We start from the raw sequence: 22181 nt of genomic DNA, 5'->3' as shown, positions 1-22181 counted from the left end.
TTGGGGGAGACCCTCCAGCCCAGCTCCCTGCATAATTCCAGGGCACTGAGGGGGCCCCAGGGAGAGGCAGTGGTAACAGCCCCTTCAGGGTCCCATTGGGATTGAGGAGGGCACAGAGCTGCCTCTCCCATGTTGAGACCCCTCAGTATGGGATTAGCTGCCTTGTGTTCCAGGCCAGTGTGCCCAGGAAGCAGGGACAGTGAGGGTCTCGCCTGGACGTGGGCTTGGGACAGCAGAACCTAGGTTCAGGACATGTGTGCAGGAGAAGGCGGGGCTTTATCATTTCCACCCTGGAGGTTCAGCCTGGGGAGCTGGGTTGCCTGGGTCCCAAGCTTTGTGCAGTCTATGCTTAAAAAATCCAGACCCCATAGGCATTGGAGGTGAGATCTCAGGAGTGAAGAGCTAGCTGCCTGTGTCTAGGTCAGGGCCAGTGTTTACCGGGCCTCGGAGGCCTGGGTTCCCTGCCTCTCCGCACGCTGGAGAACCTCGGACGTCTGGGTTCCAGGAGGCGCCAGCTATGTTGGGGGTGACAGTTGTGCCCCTTCCCCTCCCCCCACCCACTGTCTGCAAGCCGCCGGCGCCAGGGAGCCGTGCCCGCTCCCCAGGCTGTACCCGGCTTGGGGGTGGGGGTCAGCGGGGTCGTGGCGAGGGCGGCAAGGGATAAAGGGCGCTTGTCCGATGCCCGCCCTGACCTCGGCCGCCGCTTCCCGGACGCCCGGCCGGCCTCTGATTCACGCCCAGGCCGGCCGCAGCGCCCTCCCCCCCGCCCCCCACCCCGCCTGCCGCCCCGGGGGGTAGGAAGTGGGGGGGGGCGAGGGGCGGCGCCGAGTCAACTTTCCCTCTTAAGCCCCGAAGGAATGTCGGCGGATTTCCTGAAACCCGACCCCGGCCGCCCGCCGGCCCGCCTGCCCCTCACCTGGACCTGCTCCCTCGGGAACGGCAGGAGGGGCGCGGGGGCTCACCTGGGGGGCCGGGGTCAAGTCCTCCTTCCGCTCCCGCCCCAGGCGGCCTCTTGCAGCGGAAAAGGGGGTGAGTGGGAGGCAATCAAATCCTCTCACTCCTCTCCAGCGACCTAGGCCAGCGTCCCAACTCCTCCAGCCTCAGTTTCCCCTTCCGCTTTTAAAAAGGCGCGGGTATCCTTCCTTCCTGTTGTGGTTTAAGAGGCGCCTCTTAAGCCCGATTCCCCTGACTCCCCACCTCCTAGTCTTGGCAGGGGTCTGCCCACCTCTCTTGGCTTCTCTCGCTTGTCACCTGGGCCGACCCCCTTTGCCACCCTGATCCTCAATTTCCTCAGCTGTAAATTGGACAACGCTGCCAGTTCTTCCTTATAGGTTGTTACAAGAAAATACTTGGGAAGTGTTTTGTTTGGAATGAATGAAGAACAGTAATTGTGGAAGGCTTCAGCGCGCTGGGTTCTGGAATTGACATGTGTGGGCTTGAATCCTGGCTCTGCGGAGGGGTCCTGGGGACTAGGTTTCCCACCTGTGAAACGGCGGACAGTATTGGTCATAACCAATGGTTGTTTCCCAAGGCGCAGGCCTGGCGCGCGGTAGGTTAGATGCGGGGTTCCCTGGCTCTCGCGCAAACCGCAGGCTGGAGGCCCTAGCCGCAGGGTCGCGGCAGCCTAGCCCGGGAGGGGCGGGGCGGGGGAGGGGCCGCGCGGGGATCCAGATGTTCAGGGTCCGCCAGGCACAGCCGCGCCTGATTAAGCCATGTGGGGGCTGGCCGAGGCGCGGAGATGAAAGCGCTGCGGCCGGCCGGGGGACGGGGCCAGCCATCACACCCCCCCCCAGTCCCCTCCTCCTCGGCCGGAACCTACGGCGCCCTCTGACCCGCCGACCCCGAGTGGCTGCCGCCCTGTCTGCTGAGGCAGAGGGTGGATGGAAGATGCGCAGGCGGCAGACACCTGCGCGGGGCACGCCAGAAAGAGGGAGGGTGTCATTTTTGCAAGGTCTCAGGCTTAGAGGGGAGCCCCCACTCCCATGCCTGCCGGAGAGGAAGCTAGGGAGACCTCCTAACCCAAGATTCATGGGGCTACACTCTTGTCACCTTGGAGTGCGATGGAAGTCAGAAGTGTTCCTGTTTGTCCCAAGTTTTCCCACGAGAATTAGAAATTTTAGCAGCACCCCATCACCCCTATCAGCATCTGTGCCCCCTCCCTCTCAGCCCCAGGCCGCGGGGCCCCTAGTCTGGGGGAGCAGGGACCAGATCCCCCAGGTTTGTAGATCAGGGCTGGGCCAGAGGGAGGAGAGGCTGGGGGAGCCCTGGAGGGTCTGGGAGGGCTTCCTAAAGGAGGCAAACTGCACACGTTACCGGATCTCTGACTTGGGTACCAAAGTAGATGATGACACAGACCTTCAGAAGGCCTTCTCTAACACAGCTCTGCGACACTCACGACCCTCCATCTCCACTCTCTGGCTGGGTTCCAGCCACGACCACCGCCCTCCTACTTCCTTTTCCAGCAAGCTCATCCCCTCCTCAGGGCCCTCGCTGTTCCTTCGGCCTCCTCGCGTGGCCAGCTCCAACGTTGCCTATCCGGCAGGCCTTCCTTGATTCCCTGGCGAATAGATCTCTCCCCCATCCTACCACCCTATTTGTTTCCTTTTGGCCCCTAGCGATGGCTGAGATCCCTCGTGCGTGGATACTAGGGAGGTGTCATGGACCCCCGAGATGGGACAGACGGCAGGGGCCACGATCCACCTGCCTCGCCCTGCCCGCACACTGACAGTGCCGCAGCGCCGCTCCCCCGCCCGTTCTCCGCATCCCCCACCCCCCCTTCCCAGGCTGCCTCGCTCGGGTGACGTCAGCTACCCGGTCCCCGCCGCCGCCGCCGCATCCTCCGCGCCTGCCAGGAGCCGGCGTCCCCCGCGCTCCTTGCGCCCGGCCTGGCCATGGCTTCGGTCGCCCTAATGCCGCTCCTGTTGCTGCTGCTGCAGCCTCCGCCCGCCACCCCCGCACCGCCTGCCCGCGACCCCTTCGCCCTGCAGCTCGGGGACACGCAGAGCTGCCAGCTGCGGTGCCGAGACCGCTACCCTAATCCGCAGCCCGCTCAGGTGAAGCGCATGCGGCGCCAGCGGGAGGACCAGAGATCTCTCCAATGGGGGATGGGTTGAGGATGCGATTCCCCCCATTCGGAGCGGGAGGCAAGGGTTCCTCGGAGGGGGAAGGGGTCAGGGAAGGGGGTTCTCCAATGGGGGTGGGTCCCTCTGGTGGGGGAAGGGCTGGCGTTCCTTCGATGGTGGTGAGCGCAGGGGTCGGGGGTCCCTCCGGTGAGGATGGGGATGTCCCTTCCGCAGGGGTGGGGCCGTGGGGTCCCTCTGATGGGGGAGGGTTTAGGGATGCGTGTCCTTCCGATGAATTCGGTGTTGCGGGAGTCTCTCCAAGCCTGAGGCAGGGAGGAGGCTGGGGCTCCTGACGCTACCTAGAGGGTTCTGGCTCCACACTGCTGCACAAGGACCCCTGGGGCGCCCAACCCCCACTTTCCTCAGGCCTGACAGTCCCCTTCTCCTCCCCCTCTACCCTAGCAGCTTCCACATCCTCCTCCCTCCCCCTCCGAGCTACCAGCCCCCACTCCTATCCTCATGCCCCCCCACAGTCGGATCCCAATTTTCCCAGGCCTGAAGGGTGACAAAACCTCTGAGCCCCCCCTCCTTCTTCAGGCCTGAGAATCCCTCCTCCCTGGAGCCTTGGGGGGGACCATTTCCCTCCATCTTCCCCAGTTTTCCAGCCATTACCCAAACCCAGCAACCTCCATTGTTTATTCTCTTTCTCAAGCCCCCTCTCCCTCTCTCCTCCTCAGAGCCAAGAGCCCCTGCGAATATGCTTAGCCTCCTCCCCAACCTCATCCCAATCCCCTTAGAAGATCTGGGGGGGGGATCAAATCTTCTACCTCCTCACATGAGGGCTTCCAGCGCTGCCCTCCTCCTGCCCCTCCCCTGGCCTGAGCCCCACGTCTTCGCTTCCAGGAGGAGCTGGAGGAGGACCCCACTGAGTCCCGGAAAGCGAATGCGTATAATAGGGCTGTCCTGATAAGTGCTTGCGAGCGAGGCTGCCGCCTCTTCTCCATCTGCCGATTCGTGGCCAGGAGTTCCAAGCCCAATGCCACACAGGCTGAGTGTGAAGCAGGTAAGGGCTGGATGGGTGGGCCAGGGTGGGGAGAGGTGGCCTGGGAAGGGCTGTCCCCCCAGTCACCCTCTCCTGCCTCTTGCAGCCTGTGTGGAGGCCTATGTGAAGGAGATGGAGCAGCAGGCCTGCAGCGAGGGCTGCTGGAGCCAGAATCCAGAGCCGGAGCCCGAGCCCGAGCCTGAGCTGGAGCAGAAGGTGGGCGACCTCCCACCTGTGGCCCCACGCGCCCCCCCCCTCTACCCCCCAAATCTGCACTCATATCCAGCGTCTCTGAGGCTCTCCATTCCATTCGGGGCCTACTGGGTGTCCTTGATTAAGCCATGTCACATCTCAAGACTCACTTGTCATCTCTGTGACATGGGAAGTACTCCCCCTCCCCGCCCCCGCTGCCGCCAAAACAGCCACCATTTACATTATTTAGCAAGCATTTGTCCTGGTCCAGGCCTGACCTCAGCCTGTCCTAAATTCCTTGGGCCACCCGGAGGCACCTGAGACAGTGTCATCCTGATTTCATGCCCACAGAGCAACTGGCCAAGGTCACACAGGGCTGTGCAGAGGTGGGATTTAAAGCCAGTGCCACTAGGGCTTGTGACCACCCCTCACCTCCCTCATCTTCAGTGCCACAAGAGCTGACTACTGAGCACCTACATACCAGCTACTGGTCTAAGCACTCTCCTTGTGATGAACAAGTGGCCACTCTCATCTGGGGTGGCTCAGAACGGAGGTGCAGGGAGGAGCAGCCTCCCAAGCACACATGTAGTACCCCTCTCCCCACTCCAGGGAGAAATAGTAACTGCTCACCTATCATAGTCTGTGAGAGAGTCTAGAAAATGCTGCATCAGGGGAAACTGAGGCACAGGAAATCCTTCATCACAGCCAGAAACCCATGGGCTGGGATTCCCCAGAAAGCCCGTTCTCTCTTCACTCGTGTTCCTCCACCCTTTCCAGGCTTTCACTGTTCATAAAAGCACAGTGCACTATCATTTCTTCCTATTCTGAGTTCTCTCCTGATGCTGTCAAAATAAGAACAATGATGGTGACATTTTTAATAATAGCAGCTACTACATATTAGGCACTTGTACCATTGTCTGGTTGAAATCTCATAGCAACCCCACAAGGGAAGAGAATCATCCCCATTTCAGGGCTCGGAGAGGGCAATCCACTTTCCCAAGGGCACACAGTCCGCCAAATGCAGTGCTGAGGTCTGTGTTCATTGTATGAAGCCCTGTTGCCTCAAACCACTTAGTGAATTTTGATCACAATGAATTCTCCCAGCTCCCCTCCCATTGGTTAATGCCCTACATTGGTGACATTTCTGTGCCTTGGGCCTCCCCTTGGCAGAGAAAAGTCCTGGAAGCTCCAAGTGGGGCCCTCTCGCTCCTGGACTTGTTTTCCACCCTCTGCAATGACCTTGTCAACTCGGCGCAGGGCTTCGTCTCCTCCACCTGGACATACTACTTGCAGACTGACAATGGGAAGGTGGTGGTATTCCAGGTGAGGGCTCTGGCAGGGGCCGCACTAGAGTAGTGGTTGGGTGGTCAGGGTAAGAAGGTGGGATGAGTTGGTTCTTGGCTCATGGGATGCAAAGTCCACAGGAACCAAGCTTCAGGCACAGCTGGATCCAGGGGTTCAGTGTCTCACTCCACCGCTGGACTCTGCTGTCCTTTTTGGTGGCTTCATTCTCAGGCAAGCACATCCCTCCTCACAGCAGGGTGGCTGCCTGAGGCTCTAGATGACAACCTCTCTGAGGTTTTAACTAAGCTGATTGGCCCTGGTTGAGTCATGTGATAACCTCTCAGCCAATCCCTGTGATTCTATTGGTATGCCCTGGATCACATCCCTACTTTAGGAGCAAGACAAATCAGGGCCCCACATTAGCAGGGAACAACATCCCTGGTATCACAGCCCACAGCTCCATAGAGGGTGTCCTCTCTGTCCCCAGTAGAACTAGGTGCCAGCTGGGCTTGGGACAATGTAACCTACAGGGGGCACAGAGAGGTGCCTCCTAGGGCCAAGATGGTGCCTTTCTAAAAGGCTTCTCTGTGCTGTATTGTTCCTGGCCCAGACCCAGCCTGTGGTAGAGAGCCTGGGGCACGAGGGGGCCCGTCTGCAGCGAGTGGAAGTGACCTGGCGGGGATCCCACCCTGAGGCCTTGGAGGTGCATGTTGGTAAGGTCCAAGCCTAGACCAGTGTTCCTTCCACAGGTGGCTCCACTGCCACAGGGGGTTCTCCTGACAAATGAACCCTTGAGGATTGGGATTTCCATCTCTCAACTCCTGGGGTTTCTTGGTCCATCTCCCAGGGTTCCATGGTTCATCTCCCAGGGGTCCGTGGTCCATCTTTCAGGGTTCTGATTTATTCCAGGACCCAATGCCCCGTTGCCCCAGGTCCTGGCCTCCTTTCTGTTCTCCATGGCTGCTGTCGCCTCTTGGCGAAGGCCTGGAGGCTGCTGAGAGGTGACCTATTCTCTCAGACCCTGTAGGCCCCTTGGACAAGGTAAGGAAGGCCAAGATTCGAGTCAAGACCAGCAGTAAGGCCAAGGTGGAGTCCGATGAGCTGCAGGACAACGACTTCCTCAGTTGCATGTCCCGGTGGGTGGCAGAACCCTGGGGATGGTGGAGGGGGGTGGGGCCAGAGGGGAGTGACTATCTGGCCCAACTAGGGCCACTGAGCGTGCCTGCCGTGTGGAGCAGGCGCTCCGGGCTTCCTCGCTGGATCCTGGCCTGCTGCCTCTTTCTTTCTGTGCTGGTGATGCTGTGGCTGAGCTGTTCCACCCTGGTGACCGCACCCGGCCAGCACCTCAAGTTCCAGGTGGGCGGGGCCCGCAGGCAGGGTGGGAGGAGAACTGCTCCCTCGTCTGGATAGGGCTGCCCCCTCTCCCATGGAGGCAGGGACCCCTGACTTGCTGCGTGACATTAGGCAAGTTTCTTCACTCCCTTATGAAATGGGGGAAACAACTCCCACCCTTAGTAGGGGCGACTTCAGATCAGGGGTGGGAAGGACTTGCCAGGTTGGGGACTCATAGCCCTCGCTCCCTCTTCCTCCCCCTGCAGCCCCTGTCTCTGGAGCAACACAAGGGCTTTATGGTAGAGCCAGACTGGCCCCTGTACCCTCCCCCGTCGCACGCCTTTGCAGACAACCCCCCGCCCTACAAGCTGAAGCTGGACCTGACCAAGCTGTAGGCCTCCATTGCCAAGTTCAGGAGCTCCTTGGGTCTCACTTGCCCGTTGCCTAGAGGTCCGGGTCAGGGTGGGACGGCCCTTGGGCTCCTCCTCTCCCGAGATTCTTCTTCTCTCCCCAGTCCTGCCCCTCCCCACCCCCCATCCTGGGGTTGCCATGCCCCTGCTGGGGGGCGGGATCTGACCTTGGTTCCTCCACACCCCCCTTCCCCAGAGCGTGTTACTTTTGTCTTCTATCGTGTAGCTTCTTGAGTATTTCAACCCCAGTTCTGTGCTGCCTTCCTCATTTCTCCCCTCTCTGGGGGGCTGAGGCCACACAGGAGCCGCTTTGTTCTAGGGCTTCCCCCTTTCTCCCCACCCCACCACTGGCGATGTAGCCTCGTGAGAGGAGGCCCCCCCAAGAGAGGAGGTGGTGGGTAGCTCCATGCTGGGAGTTGCAGCATGGGGGTAGGGAGGAATAAACCATGTATATAAAACCCATCTTGGACTGAGCCTGCTTCTGTTGGTCTTTCCACCTGCCTCCTGGGGAGTGGTCTGAGCGTGGCCATGACCCCTGCCCACCAGGCCCTTTCTGAGATGGGGGAGGGGAACTTCGGGAACTCCCCGTGGCTTGAGTGGTGAGAACCAGCTGACACCTGGAAGGACAGCCCCTCTGCTACCCAGCGCACATCACATTCCTAACTAGGGGTGACTCTGGATAAGCGGCTTGTGCCACCTGCCTGGCCCAGGTGGGTCAGTGCCCCTTCCTGGGCCTCCACGTGGCTCCTGTGAAATGGACAGGTCACATCTTGAAGAGGACATTTGTTAGTTTTGTCACCACCTGGCTTCCATCCGCCTTTCTTTTGGGGATGGAGCTCTGCCCCGTTGGGGCAGTCTCAGGGTCCTGTCCACAGGTTCTCTCCCCTTCCTTACCCAAGAGGTCCAGACTTGGTGTTCTTTCCTGCACTTGGCATTCAAGAGGAGTCTTGTAGGACAGGAACAGCCCACCCTGATGAGGCCACAGCCATGACACTCCATCCTTCCTGTCCATTCTGCAGACTCCCCAAGATCCTCCCAATATATCTTTTGGTTAAGTAGGCTAGAGTTGTTTCTGTTGCTGGCAACCAGAGATTCTTGGCTGGTGGGGGCCGCATCTCCTGGGAAGAGTTTGGGATGAGGGACATGGTGGTCAATGTGGCAGAAGTTTCCAAGGTCTGATGGAGTCCTGTGGGTGATGGGTGAGTGGTTGGGGGAAGGTGAGTTAGAGAGAGCTGAGTGGGGCTGATTATCTGCCCCGCCACCCTTCACCCCGCCCTGTGTCCCGGGAGGTTGATTCACTTGGGCCCTCAGCCTCTGCTAGAATCAGCCGGGGGGGCCACCAGCAGGAGGTGGAGGGAAGGAGGAGTGAGAAGTCGGGGGTTTCTCTCCCTGTTTCCCTCCCTGCATCCTCCAACCCAATGCCACAACTCCACCAAGTGAGCCTTCAGCCTGGGCGTGTTAACAGCTCCCCACTGTTGCCCATCCTGTGTGCTGTACTACCCCATGTCAGTTACCCAACCCTGCTGCACCTTTGTAAATATCCCCTTTATTACTGCTCTCCTGAATCATCCATTCTGACTGGCTCCTGCTTGCTGCCAGGACCCTGCCTGATATCATTAGCATCAGGATTCAACATAAAGGCAATTTAGGCCCCTGAGTACATTTCTGGGCCCAGTGTGGGGTTTCAGAGCAGCCCTGGGAACGTCACCAGGAACTAAGACCTGGGCAGAGGTGAGAAGTGATGGCAGGCCAGCGCTGCCCAGTAGAACATTCTGTGATGACGGAAATGTTCTGTCTGCGCCACCCCCAGCCACATGGTGTTGCAGAGCCCTGGCTAGTGCGACTCAAGGACTGTGTTTCCTGGTTCTTTAGTTTGAGTTGATGTACATTTAAGGTTTTTCCTCTATTTTTTCATGGTGGTAAAAAAATATGCATCACATAAAATTTGCCATTTTAGCCAGTTTTTAAGAGTACAATTCAGTGGCATTAGGTACCTCTGCAATGTTGTGCAATTATCACCATTATCTATTTAAATGATTACCCTAATTCCTCAGTCCAGCTCAAAGGGAACCTTGGCCGTCCTTTCCCCTGCAGACCTGCCCTGCCTCTGGCCTCCCCATTTCAATGGCTCTAGACAGCTGGGTGGCGTCTTGATTTTTCTTTGTCCTCCCTCCACCTTATCCCATCAGCAGGGCCTGTCCCCTCAGCCTCCAGCCCACATGCTTCTCTATATCTCCATGGCAACAGCCGAGGTCCAAGCTGCCCAACAAATGTGCCCATCTCCTCTCAGAGCTCCCTGCTTCCCCTCCAGCCACCCTCCAGCTTCAGGCAGCAGCTGGGGAGCTGTTGGTATAAAGCAAATCTGATCCTAGACATCACCCCATTCTGGGGTCTAGTGCTGCCATGAGGAGCCCAAATATCCACATGAACCAACAAGGACCCCAATGACTTGGCCCAATTAGCATCTCCAACCGCTTCTACAGAGGCTTTGTCCCTTGCTGACATGGGTTTTTTCTGGATCCTTCGAACCTATCTTGTTCCTTCCAGCCCCAGGGCCTTTACACTCGCGTCTCCCTCTGCCAGGAACACCCTCGAAGCCCTGTTCTACCAAAATTCTCAACAAAAAGGGTTCCTCCTCAACCAAAGACATCCCCACCACCCCAGACTGGGCGTCTTCCCTGTGCTTACCACATTTACAGTCGATTAATAATTATTTGCTTCAATGTCAGCCTCCTTTAACATAATTTTATGAGCTCCATGAAGGCAGCTCCCTAGGGTCTCACATGTGACCTGGCATGGAGCAGGTGACCAGTAATTATTTTTGCTTGGGTGTCTCCCTGTTTCCCTCTCAGACCCCAGAAGCACCCTCACCCAGTCAAGTCCATTCTCTACACGGAGTCTGACCTTGTCCCTCTCCTACAAGCTCCCTGTTGCCCTCGGACACCACCTAACTTTCCTCTGCTTACCTTTTCTTTTTTTTTTTTTTAACTTGTGGCATGCGGGATTTTTTTGTTTTTGTTGTGGCATGTGAACTCTTAGTTGTGGCATGCACGTGAGAGTCTTACCCACTGGACCACCAGGGAAGTACCTCCTCTGCTTACCTTTTAAGGGCTTTTCATCCTCACCAAGCTGGCAGCCACCACCTCTTATGTTCCTCCAAACTTTTAGTCTGAAGACATAAGGGACATCAATGTTCCAGCCTCCAGACCTTTGCTGTAGCTGCTCCTTCTGCTCAGAACACCATCATAGACTTGGTAGGAATCTACCTGTCACCTGTCACCCTCATCTTCCTTTCTAACAGAACTCTGGTTTGGTTTGATCAAACCTATGTGGTTCAGGGGAAGTTGAGCAGCATGACCCAAGCTTCCTCTGCTATTGGTGGGATTTATTGGGAGAGAGACATGCCCTGTTAAGTGGGGTTGTTGAGCTGGGAGAATGTCAGTCTGAAGCTAGAGGGATGGAAAGAGACGGTATCTTCATGCCTTTGCTGGAAGTCCTGGATCAAGCTGTGCCTGAAGCCATCTTATCCTTGATTTTTTGGCTTAAGCCAGTTTGTGTTGGGCTCCTTGGAACTGAAAAGTTGTGACTGATTCTTGTCTCTTTGTCCTCCCTTCCCTCTCTCAAGACTGAGCTGCAAGGGCAGAGACTTTTGTTTGTATGCTGCTGTGTGTCTAGTGCATTAAATCTTTTTTTTTTTTTTTGGCCTTGCTGCATGGCTTACAGGATCTTAGGTCCCGGACCAGGGATTGAACCAGGGCCCCTGGCAGTGAGAGCACTAAGTCCTAACCACAGGACTGCTGGGGAATTCCCTAGTGCATTAATTATTTTTTAAAAATTAATTAATTAATTAATTAATTTTTGGCTGCGTTGGGTCTTCGTTGCTGCGCACGGGCTTTCTCTAGTTGCAGTGAGCAGGGGCTACTCTTGGTTGCGGTGCCGTGGGCTTCTCATTGCGGTGGCTTCTCTTGATGCGGACCACGGGCTCTAGGCGCGTGGGCTTCAGTAGCGTGGCATGCGACCTCAGTAGTTGTGGCTCGCGGGCTCCAGAGTGCAGGCTCAGCAGTTGTGGCGCACGGGCCTAGCTGCTCTGCGGCACGTGGGATATTCCCGGACCAGGGCTCGAACCTGCGTCCCCTGCATTGGTAGGCGGATTCTTAATCACTGCGCCACTAGGGAAGTCCCTAGTGCATTAGTTCTTGAAACCCCAGTGAACAGCCCAGGGTTGGGCCCAGATCGGATCCCTCATAGTTGTGGAATGCGTAATGCCATATGGTGCGGGTAGAAACTGTGAGCCCTGTGGATGTGTGGAGGTGAGAGAGGATTCCCTTCCAAGCTGGTGGCTGCCTGAAAGAGGTGGCAGCTGAACTGGGCTTTGAAGGATGGGTAGAATCCGGGGAGAAGGGAGGGTGTTCCAGGTGCATGGGTATGCGTGTTGAAGGTGCGTGTGTACATTCAGAGGAAAGTAATACCTACTCACATAACCTGCCGTTCTGAGGGCTTCACTGGAGAAGGGGCCCCAAGTGCCCAGTGAAGACTCTTCAGGAGTCTTAGGAGAGAGGGAGCCCTTCACCTCCATCAGAGGCTCCTCCCAGGGGCAGGGCCCCACAGAGCTTACTCACGGATAAGTCCTGACTTGCTGCAGCTCTCTGAGCCTCAGTTTCCTCGTCTGTCCTCAGCCCTCCTCCCCAGCTCCACAAGGCATCTGGGATGCCACCCTCTCTGCCCCTCCCTCCGCCTTCCTCTCATACCCCAGTGCAGGCCTGGTGGAAGGTGGGTGGGTGACTGGTGTCATGGCAACAAGCAGGAGCGCCCATGTATCTGGGTAGTGAGAGTTGCCACGGCAACCTGCAGTCCTGGTTCCCTGGCGACAGGCCTGAGTTCTGGGCCTAGGGGTGGGAAGGGAGGGAGGGAGGCGTCCCTGGAGACACTCTGTAAGATCTTGGAGGGAAGAATGGGGACTCGTGTCTTTCTCTTCTGTGAGGGGGGCAGGTGCAGGCCAGATCCCAGCTGAGGATTGCTTAAGTCCCTGCTTGGGGCCAGGTGTGAACCCAACAGGGAAACTGAAGTCTCCAGGGGTCCTGTGTCACGTGATGCTGTCCACCACCCCCCTCACACCCAGTCCCACCAGGTTCCAAGTGGCTCCTGGTACGCTCCCTCCTCACGGTCCCCACACAGTCTGTTCCCTCTGGCTGGAAGGCTTTGTTCTCTTCCTAGCCAACTTTTCAGCCCGAATGTCCCTCCTTGATCTCATGGCTCAGCCCAGGCCCCCTAAATCACTACGCCCCAGCTCAAGTCTCTATCATGTTGACAATTAAGTTATTGCTTCTTTGCTTGTGTGATGATTGGTTTAATAAATGTTCCCTCTGCCAGATGCGACACTGGAGCAGTCTCGGTCACAGCTGTGTCCCACACACTGCTCTCAATACATCTTTGTCAACACTCTCCCTCCCAGCTCCAAGCCTTGCCTATGTCAACCCAGCCAATGTGGTCTCATCTCTGTCCCTCAGGCTCTTTCAGGCACCCGGCTTGATCCATACACATTACCTCCACCTGGAATATTCTGGAACATTCTGGGCCCTTCCACAATGTTCTGGAATGTCCCAGAACACCCTAGAACATTCTGTCTCCTGCTTTATTAAAGCTGGGACATCACCTTCTCAAAGAGGCTCTCCCCAGCCTCCTGGTTAAAGCAGTCGTTCCCCTCTCGGTCACTCTCAGCCCATTGCCTTCATGGCAATGATCACATCTGGAAAGGTCTTGGCCATTGATTGGTTTGTATGTCTCAGGTTTGTCCTTCCCATTAGAATATATATTCCAGAATATTCTGGAACATGAAGGGCAGGGATCGGGTCTGGTGTGCTTACAGTTAAATCCCTAGCCCCTGGTGCATAGCAGGTGCATAATAAGTGCTTGTTGATTGAATGGAGAGAGGGGGTGATGAGACCAGGAGGTGGTGATGAGAGGTCCAGGGTAGGCAGCTCTCACACTATCCTGCTGGAACCTTGGGTGAGTTACTTACCTCTCTGAGCCCCAGGTTTTTTCTTTTCAATCCAATGTAACTTACAAACAGCAAGGTGCACCCATTTTTACTGTGCAGCCCAATGAATGGTAACACTCCTGTGACCCAAATACAGAGTACCCGCCAGCCGCCAGGGGCTCCCTTGTGCCCCCTTCCAGTCACTTCCCAGAGGCAGCCCCACATCTGACCTCTGTCCCCTTTGCTCCATCCGATCTGTTTTTTTAAAAAATTAATTAATTAATTAATTAATTTTTGGCTGCATTGGGTCTTCGTTGCTGCGCGCGGGCTTTCTCTAGTTGCGGCGAGTCGGGGCTAGTCTTCGTTGTGGTACACTGACTTCTCATTGCGGTGGCTTCTCTTGTTGCGGAGCACGGGCTCTAGATGCACGGGCTTCAGTAGTTGTGGCATGCAGGCTCTAGAGCGCAGGCTCAGTAGTTGTGGCACACGGGCTTAGCTGCTCCGCGGCATGTGGGATCTTCCCGGACCAGGGCTCGAACCCATGTCCCCTGCATTGGCAGGCGGATTCCCAACCACTGTGCACCAGGGAAGCCCCAACCTGTTTTTCTGTTTTGTTTTGTTTTTGTTTTTTGCCACGCCATGCAGCTTGCAGGATCTCAGTTCCCCTACCAGGGATTGAACCTGGGCCACGGCAGTGAAAGCCCAGAATCTTAACTACTAGGCCACCAGGGAACTCCCTATTTTTGTTTATTAAATCAGCTTTAATGAGGCAAACTTTACATTTAATAATATAGCATGTTAAGTGCTCAATGAGTTTTGACAAATGTAATCCCCCCTGTTGCCCCATAATCAAGATATAGGACATTTCCATCACCCCAAGGCCCCGTGTCCCTTTGTGGTCACTGATTTGCCTCCCTGATGATCCCCACCAGGTGGCCCCCTGGCCCAACCTCTGTCACCCCAGATTAGTGAGACCTGTTTGTGAATTTCACATAAATGGAATCACAACATGTGTCCTTTTTGTTTCTTTTGCTTAGTGTTGGTGAGATCCCTTGTGGGATACATGTAGCAGTGGGTCATTCTTTTTCCTTGTTGCATAGTATTCCACCACTGAACATGTCGTTGTCTGTTTATCCATCAACCTGTTGATGAACCTTTGGGCTGTTTCCAGTTTGGGGCTGCTATGACCATTTATGTTTACATATTTTGGTGAATCCCTGTCCTCCTTTCTGTTGGATGGATACCTGTAGTGGGTTGAGTGGTGCCCCAAATCCCCCCCAATTCATATCTACATGGAACCTCAGAATGTGACCTTGTTTGGAAATAGGGTCTTTGCAGATGGAATTTAGCTAAGAATCCAGATCAAACTGGATTAGGGTGGGCCCCAAATCCAATGAGAGTGTCTTGGTAAGTGACAGAAATGAATACGCAGAGAGACACAAGAAGAAGGCCACGTGAAGACAGAGGCAGAGATTTGAGTGATATAGCTGCAAGTCAAGGGACGCCAAAAATGGCAGACAACATCAGAAGCTGGGAGAGAGGCATGATTCTCCCTCGGAGCCCTCAGAAGGAACCAACCCTCCCAACTTCTTGATTTCGGACTTCTGGCCTCTTGAACTGTGAGAGAGTAAATTTCTGTTTTAAACCATCCATTTGTGGTCATTTGTTGTGGCAGCCCCAGGACACTCGTAAAATGCCCACGGATGGAATTGCTAGGCCACAGAGTGTACAAATACTCCCTTTTAGCAAATATTGCCAAACGGCTGTCCCAAGTGGTTGTACCAATTGACATTCCCACTAGCTGAGCGTAAGAGCCATTGCTTCTCCATCTCTAAAATGGGGACACTAACTACTAACTGTTCAGAGGTGTGGTGAGAATACACGAGAATGCACAGTTCTGGGCATTGAAAACACTCTGTAAATGGTAACTTAAAAAAAAATTTCAGAGAAGGTGCAAACTCGGCTCCATCTGTCTTCAATGTTGGGTTTTTCTGCTCTTCCCTAGAAGAAGTCACACACAGGGAGCTCGAAGTGGGGACCCTCTCCCCCGGTAGGAGAAGCCAGTGGGGGCTGGGTTCTGGGGTGATAATGGGGACACTGGGAGGCCCAAGAGAGCTTCAAGGCTGGAAGAAACTAAGGAAAGCCAGAGCAGAGCCAGCACAAGAAAATATTATTCATTCATTCATTCATTCACCGACAGATTTGCTGCCAGTCAATGCTGGATTCAAGAGGCTGGAAGCCTGGCAAGGCCCTAATCTGGACACAGGCTAGGCAGCCAGACTAGGCAGAGGGGAAATGGGATCTCTGCTGAGCAGCCAGGAAGGCTTCCTGGAGGAAGAGACCTGTGGTGGGTTTGAAGAACATGGGAGGGTGCACGGGACCACACTGACCAGCCCTTCTGCCATGCCAGAAGTCTGAAATCAAAGTGTTGGCAGTTGTGCTCCCTCTGGAGGCTCTAGAGGAGGATCCTTCCCTGCCTTGTCCAACTTCTGGTGGCTCCAGGCATTCCTTGGCTTGTGGCCACATCACTCCAATCTCTGCCTCTATCTTCACATGGCCTTCTCTCTGTTTGGATTTACCTCTTCTTCTAGGGTCACCAGTCATTGGATTTAACTCCCTCACCCAATCCAGGATAATCTCATCTCGAGATTCTTACCTTAATTATATCTGCAAAGACTCTTATTCCAAAAAAGGTCATATTTCGAGGTTCCAGGTGGACATGTCTTTGGGGGGACACCATTCAACCCAGTACAGTGAGGGCGTTTGTTCAATTTCTTTTCAGAGAGACTGTTCTCCTGGGGGTAGGGCTGTCTCAGCCTTGTCTGGAGCATGTACTCCGTGCCCATCACAGGGTCTGGGGCATAGGAGGCTGTCAATATGTGCTCATTGAATGAGCATGGGGTGCTGGAGAGGGCATAGCCTCGGGGTCGGAGATTGGGGGTTCCATTTCCAGCTCCTGAGCCTTGGCAGGACGCTTCCACTCTCTGAGTCTCACTTTCCCCACCTTGCAAGGTTGTTGTGAGGACGAGGGTCAAAGTCTGGAGGTCACCGAGTACCCAGTACGATCTTAGGAGGTATAGCTATGGTGGTGGGCCGGGAGGGCGACCCAGACAGGAAACGTTCTAGACGGCAGGTAAAGTTAGAGAAGGTGGACCCGGTGCAGATCTGACTTCAAGGGGGCGCTGCAATGAGGCCGGTTGGGGTGACAGCGAGAGAGAAGAGGATCAAGGGCAACTGTGTTTATTTGTCACTGAGCCCTGCTCACAATCCTGGAAGGAAGTGGTCTCTATGCCCCTCCCCTTTTTTTTTTCCACTGAAGTGAGATTCATATAATGTAAAATTAACCTTTTTTTTTTTTTTTTTTTTGCCTTGCTGCGCAGCTTGAGGGATATCAGTTCCCCGACCAGGGATTGAACCCAGGCCCTTGGCAGTGAAGCACCAGATCCTAACCACTAGACTACCAGGGAACTCCCTAAAATTAACCATTTTAAAGTGAAAAATTCAGTGACATTTAATACATTCACGATATTGTGCAACCATCACCTCTGTTTAGTTCAGAACATTTCTGTTTTTCCCAAAAGGAAGCCCTGTTCCCATTAGCAGCCACTCCTCACCCCCCTCCCCCAGCCCCTGGCAACCACTAATCTGCTTTCTGTCTCTATGGATTTGCCTGTTTTGGACATTTCATATAAATGGAATCATACAAAAGGTGACCTTTTGTGTCTGGCTTCTTTCACTCGGCATATTTTCTAGGTTCTTCCACGTTATAGCATGTGTCAGAGCTTCATTCCTTCTCATGGCTGAGTAATAGTCCATTGTATGAATGGACCACATTTTGCTTATCCATTCGTCACTTGATGGACACTTGGGCTGTTTCCTCCTTTTGGCGGTCGTGACTAATGCTGCTGTGAACATGTGTGCATGTGTATTTGTTTAAACACCCGATTTCACTTCCCTTGGGTGTACGCCAATTTTAAAGATGAGAAAACTGAGGCTGAGAGGGGATGAGTCAGCTGTGAAGAGAGTAGATTTGAAATGAGGTGAGATTTGGATCTGGCGTGAGGCTGGGCTCTGCCGGACACTCACATGTGACTTTGGTCCTGGGGAGTTACCAGGACCCCTGGCTCATAGGAAGAAGCTTCTGGGAGGACATGTCACAACACTTGGTCCATAGTGGCTACTATGTTATTAATAGTAACAACGGGGGAAGCTGGGATTCCTCCCCTTGCCCAGAGCCCACTCTCACTGGGGATCAGTTACTGGGGCCTCCTTTGCCCACCCTGCATGAGGTCCCCTGGGGTTGGCTCACCTCTAAGCAGCAGTCCTGGCCCTGCCTGGCTGTGGAATGGCGTCTACCCCCAGTGCTCCAACTGAGGTGGGGCTCCCCAGAGCTGGCTCTGTCTCAGCCTCCCAGACGGCCCACTCTTTAAGGCGCAGAGCCCAAAGCCATTGCTGCGTAACTGCAGGAGCCCCTCCCCATCTCTGCACTTGACCTTCTCTGCTGTTCAGGTTCCGGCCATTGAGCATCTGTGGAGGCAGCACTGGGAGGAAGAAATGCAGAATTGGTGATTGTTTGCTTGGGGAGAGTTAGCAGCCCATGGTGCTTACACTGTGGACATCTGAGTGTCAGGCTCACAGCTTTTTTGGAGGAAGGGGGACTAATTCTTTTCTTTCTTTTTTTTTTTAAATTTATTTTATTTTTGGCTGCGTTGGGTCTTCGTTGCTGTGCACAGTCTTTCTTTAGTTGCGGCAAGCAGGGGCTACTCTTTGTTGCAGTGCGTGGGCTTCTCATGGTGGTGGCTTCTCATTGTGGAACACAGGCTCTAGGCATATGGGCTTCAGTAGTTGTGGCGCGTGGGCTCAGTAGTTGTGGTTTGCGGGCTCTAGAGTGCAGGCTCAGTAGTTGTGGCCCATGGGCCTAGCTGCTCTGTGGCATGTGGGATCTTCCTGGACGAGGGCTCAAACCCTTGTCCCCTGCGTTGGCAGGTGGATTCTTAACCACTGCGCCACCAGGGAAGCCCAGGACTAATTCTTACCAAGGGAAGGATTGAGTCCATTCGCATTTCACAGATATGGAAATTGAGATCCCAGAGAACCTAAGAGTTATTGTTCAGCCAAGAGTCACATTGATTTGTTCATGCATCGTGTATTTACTTAACATTCTGGGTGCTGCCCAGGGCTCTGTGGAGTGGCCAGGAAGAAAACAGAGTTCCCATCCCTTGAGGAGATGACAAAGGATAAGGAAGAAAAGAAAATGCAGGGAATTCCCTGGTGGCCCAGTGGTTAGGACTCTGCGCTTTCACTGCCGAGGGCCCGGGGTTCAATCCCTGATTGGGGAACTAAGATCCTGCAAGCCACGCACGCCATGAGGCCAAAAAAAGAAAAAAAGAAAAGAAAAGAAAATGCAAGACAATTCCTCAAAAAATTCCTTATAGAGCTAACCTGTGATCCAGCAATTCCACTCCTAGGTACGTGCCCCCCCCAAAAGTGAACACAGGGACTCTGACAGATGCTTGTATATGCATGTTCACAGAAACACTAGTCACAATCACCAAAAGAGGAACAACCCAAATGTCCATCAATGGATGAATGAATAAACGAAATGTGGTCCATCCACACTGTGGAATTTTTTTTTTTTTTTTGGCCACGCTGCACGGCATGTGGGATCTTAGTTCTCCGACCAGAGATCGAACCCACACCCCCTGTAATGGAATTGCAGAGTCTTAACCACTGGACTGCCAGGGAAATCCCCATACTATGGCATATTACCCAGTCATAAAAATAAATGAAGCACTGACACATGCTACAATGTGGATGAACCTCAAAAGCATTATGCTGAATAAAATAAAACAAGCCAGGCCCAGAAGGACACATGTCATTCCATTTATATGAAATGTTCAGAATAGGTAAATCCATAGGGACAGAAAACAGATTAGTGATCATCAGGGGATGAGGGAGTGGGAACAGAGAGTGACAGCTAACGGGGATGGGGTTTCCTTTTGGGGTGATGGAAATGTTTTGGAACTAGATAGAGGTGCTGATTGCATGACATCATGAATGCACTGAATGCCATTGAACTGTACACTTTACAATGGTGAATTTTACGGCATGGGAATTATATCTCAATTTTAAAAAAAGGAAACCTAAAATACAGAGTTTGTTAGATAGAGAGAAAAATCAAGCAGGGCTGGGGGTCGAAGAGTGAGTGTGGGAGAGGGGAAATGCCCACAGCTGGCATGGAGTTAGGATCTACTACCTGAGTGGCCCTGAGCACTGTACATTGTTTATTTTATCCTGGCTTCTGCTCTGTCCCACAAGGACATTTTAAAGATGGGAAAACTGATGTGTAGAGCTGGAGCAACCCACTCAAGGCCTCGAGGCTCATAAGAAGTTGATGCACAAGTAAGGGTAATAGCAAAGATTGTGAGAATTTATTTGATGGTGACCTCTCTAGTTTATAGAGAAGCAGAAGGAGGCGCCCGAGTGTCAGCAGCTTGCTCTGAGGCCACTCAATGGTGAAGGGCAGACAGGGTGGATGAGGCCCCAGCATGAGGCTGTAGGAAAGCAAGGCATCTCCTAACCCCAGGCCTCAATTTCCTCCTCTGTAACACCTGGGGGTTATAAGGAGGCCTCCCAGCTCCGACCTGGGGCCGTGAGTCCCACAGCTGGTCTGGAGCGGGGAGCAGGTGGTGAGGCCCTTGCTTCTGGGAGAGCTGTGCCAGCTGTGGGCCAGATGGCGGCCAGGCCTGCAGACGCTGCCTGCCATGTCCCTGCCTGTGGGCTCTGCCAGACCATAGGTCATCATTATTGGATGACTGTGTGCAGTAACCTTCCTGGGTCCTCTCTGTCCCCACCTGCCCGTGACGCATTCCAGGTATTGCAGCCCATCGGGCTCAGGCCAGGAACCCTGGCGGGGATCCCTGGCCTCGCTCTGCCTGCCCCCCGACATCCCATCTGCTGTATCACCTGTTGGCTCCACCTGCAAAGTACATCCTGGCAAGGATTGCCTCCCATTCCTCCCTGGCCACCACCCTGGGATGAGCACCGTCTTTTGGCCAGGAAATCTTGCCTCCTAAGTAATGTCTCTAAGTGAAGATATTGCCTCCAACTGTCAGTGTTGGTTATACTCCCTCTGCTCACTAGCCTCCCCCCCCATTTCACACAGGGAAAATGCCTCCACAGTGGTCCACAAGGTCCTCCATGACCTAGACCACCCCCTCGTGGCTGCCCACCTCATCTTCTCCTTCCCTCTCCCTCTCCCTCACTTTCCCCCACCAGGCAACACTGCAGGCATGCTACCTCAGGGCCTTTGCACTGGCTGTCCTGTGCAATGTGATCTTGAAGTCACTAGTGTGTCCACAGACCATGCGTCTGCAGTGTGCTACGTGTAAGCATGCAGCCAGGGGCCCAGTGAACCTCTTCTTGCTTATCTTTGACTGTGTGTCTGACATGTGGGTCAAATCTGGGTGTTTATGAAGTGTGGGTGCATATGGATGCCATTGACTACAGCTGTATGTGTCGGGCGTGTGAGCTGAAGGTCTCTGCTGAGCGGGGTTTGATGCCTGCATATGGTTCGTCCAGAACAAAGGCTCAAGTGGCAGGCAGACCACAGGCAGGTGAGGGGATGTGTGCAGAGCTAGCCGGAACGTGAGCTGCTCATGCTCTCACACATTCAATATTTATCGAGCGCTTACTGTGTGCTGGAGGAGTTAGCAGGGCCCTTCAGCACCTGGTATCTATCAACTTTCAGTGTCCTGAGCATTTTACACAAATGATTGAGTACCTACTGTGTACCCAACACTCTGCTGGAGATTGATCAGTTGCGTCTGGTTCTACCTGAAGGAGCCCACCCAGGGAGGCCCCTTGCTTCCTCCTCTGGGCCCTCCAGCCCCATGTCCACCCCCCTTCCCCAGCGCTGACTGCAGGAAGGCTCTGAGCCCCATTTGGACCCTTGGACCCTGTCTGAGTCTGCACAAGGGAGGGTTTTCCAACTCAGAAGGTGAAAGAATAAATGGGTTCAAGGCTGGAGAGAAAATCCTGGAAGCTTGGATCCTTCCAGGGTGAAGATTCTAGGCGTTCAGTGGGTTGGGGGTGGGGTGGGGGGTGGCCTCAAAGGTTCTGGAAACTTTACCTTCTTGGCTCTGGGCTCCATGGGGTCCAGAAGGGAGGAGAGGAAAGGGAGGCAAGAAGGAAGAACAAAGAGAAAAAGGAAGGAAACAGATACAGGACTTCGCGCCCTGGCTGAAGACTGGGGTGTTTGTGGCACTGGAGCTGGGAGGTCCAAGGGAGTTGGGTCTGGTGGAATGGACTTTGGGGGTGTAAGTGTGGGTTTGAAGGGTCTGTGGGCAAGGATTTGGGGGAGTGGAGTTGGGATTTGAGTGGAGGATGGGGGAGATAACTTGAGGGCAGGGGTTTGGGGGTATGGGAACCAGAACTGAGGGTGAAGCAGGAGGTATGGGGATCTGAGGGCAGATGATTGGAATCTGAAGGTGGAGGTTCTTGGATGTGAGAGAGGAGGCTCTGGGAAGATGGGGGAGGGTTGGGACCCAAAGATGGGTTGGAAGTCTGAGGCCTGGGCACCAGGTGAATTCCTGAGTCTGAGGGAGGTCTTGGGGAGGGAGTGACCCTAGAAGGAGAGAGGGGGGTGTTCTCAGATTTCTTCGACCAGTTTCTCCATGTCCTTCCTCTCACCTCGGCTCGCCTCCGCCGCTCCCCTTTCCCAGAGACAACCCCGCTCCTGAAGTGCAGCACTTAACCGTCGGGCTACCCCTACTCCTTGCTGCGTCCCACCCTCGCCTCACTCCTCGCCCCCCCAGGCCACGCCCCCACACGCACAGGTTTCCTCTGCCCAGTCTCTCCCAGACAGGTCCCTCCCCTTACTC

At 54.6% G+C, this 22181-nt stretch overlaps 1 protein-coding gene across 3 annotated transcripts; it reads left to right on the top strand.

The window, feature by feature from the left end:
- Window positions 1-2798: 2798 nt before the first annotated feature.
- TMEM59L (transmembrane protein 59 like) lies at window positions 2799-7784 on the top strand. 3 transcript variants are annotated; one of them, XM_068536697.1, is made up of 8 exons: window positions 2800-3053; window positions 3966-4125; window positions 4211-4320; window positions 5554-5619; window positions 6191-6293; window positions 6599-6716; window positions 6819-6936; window positions 7179-7784. In XM_068536697.1, the coding sequence occupies exons 1-8, from the start codon at window positions 2892-2894 to the stop codon at window positions 7305-7307; spliced, it is 966 nt and encodes a 321-aa protein (XP_068392798.1). In that variant the 5' UTR covers window positions 2800-2891; the 3' UTR covers window positions 7308-7784. The 3 variants fall into 3 exon arrangements, with proteins under 3 accessions (XP_068392799.1, XP_068392798.1, XP_068392797.1); XM_068536696.1 differs by having other exon boundaries at window positions 5467-5619; XM_068536698.1 differs by lacking the exon at window positions 6599-6716 and having other exon boundaries at window positions 2799-3053; window positions 5467-5619; window positions 6788-6936.
- Window positions 7785-22181: the final 14397 nt, after the last annotated feature.

This window comes from Eschrichtius robustus, chromosome 2, assembly GCF_028021215.1.
Source record: "Eschrichtius robustus isolate mEscRob2 chromosome 2, mEscRob2.pri, whole genome shotgun sequence".
Lineage (NCBI taxonomy): Eukaryota > Metazoa > Chordata > Mammalia > Artiodactyla > Eschrichtiidae > Eschrichtius > Eschrichtius robustus.
This window is presented reverse-complemented; position numbering and strand designations above follow the sequence as displayed.

Coding starts and splice junctions, on each gene's coding strand:
- TMEM59L (XM_068536696.1), top strand. CDS start 2,892: ATGGCTTCGGTCGCCCTAATGCCGCTCCTGTTGCTGCTGCTGCAGCCT. Junction 3,054..3,965: donor CTAATCCGCAGCCCGCTCAG/GTGAAGCGCATG, acceptor CTTCGCTTCCAG/GAGGAGCTGGAGGAGGACCC. Junction 4,321..5,466: donor AGCCTGAGCTGGAGCAGAAG/GTGGGCGACCTC, acceptor TCCCCTTGGCAG/AGAAAAGTCCTGGAAGCTCC.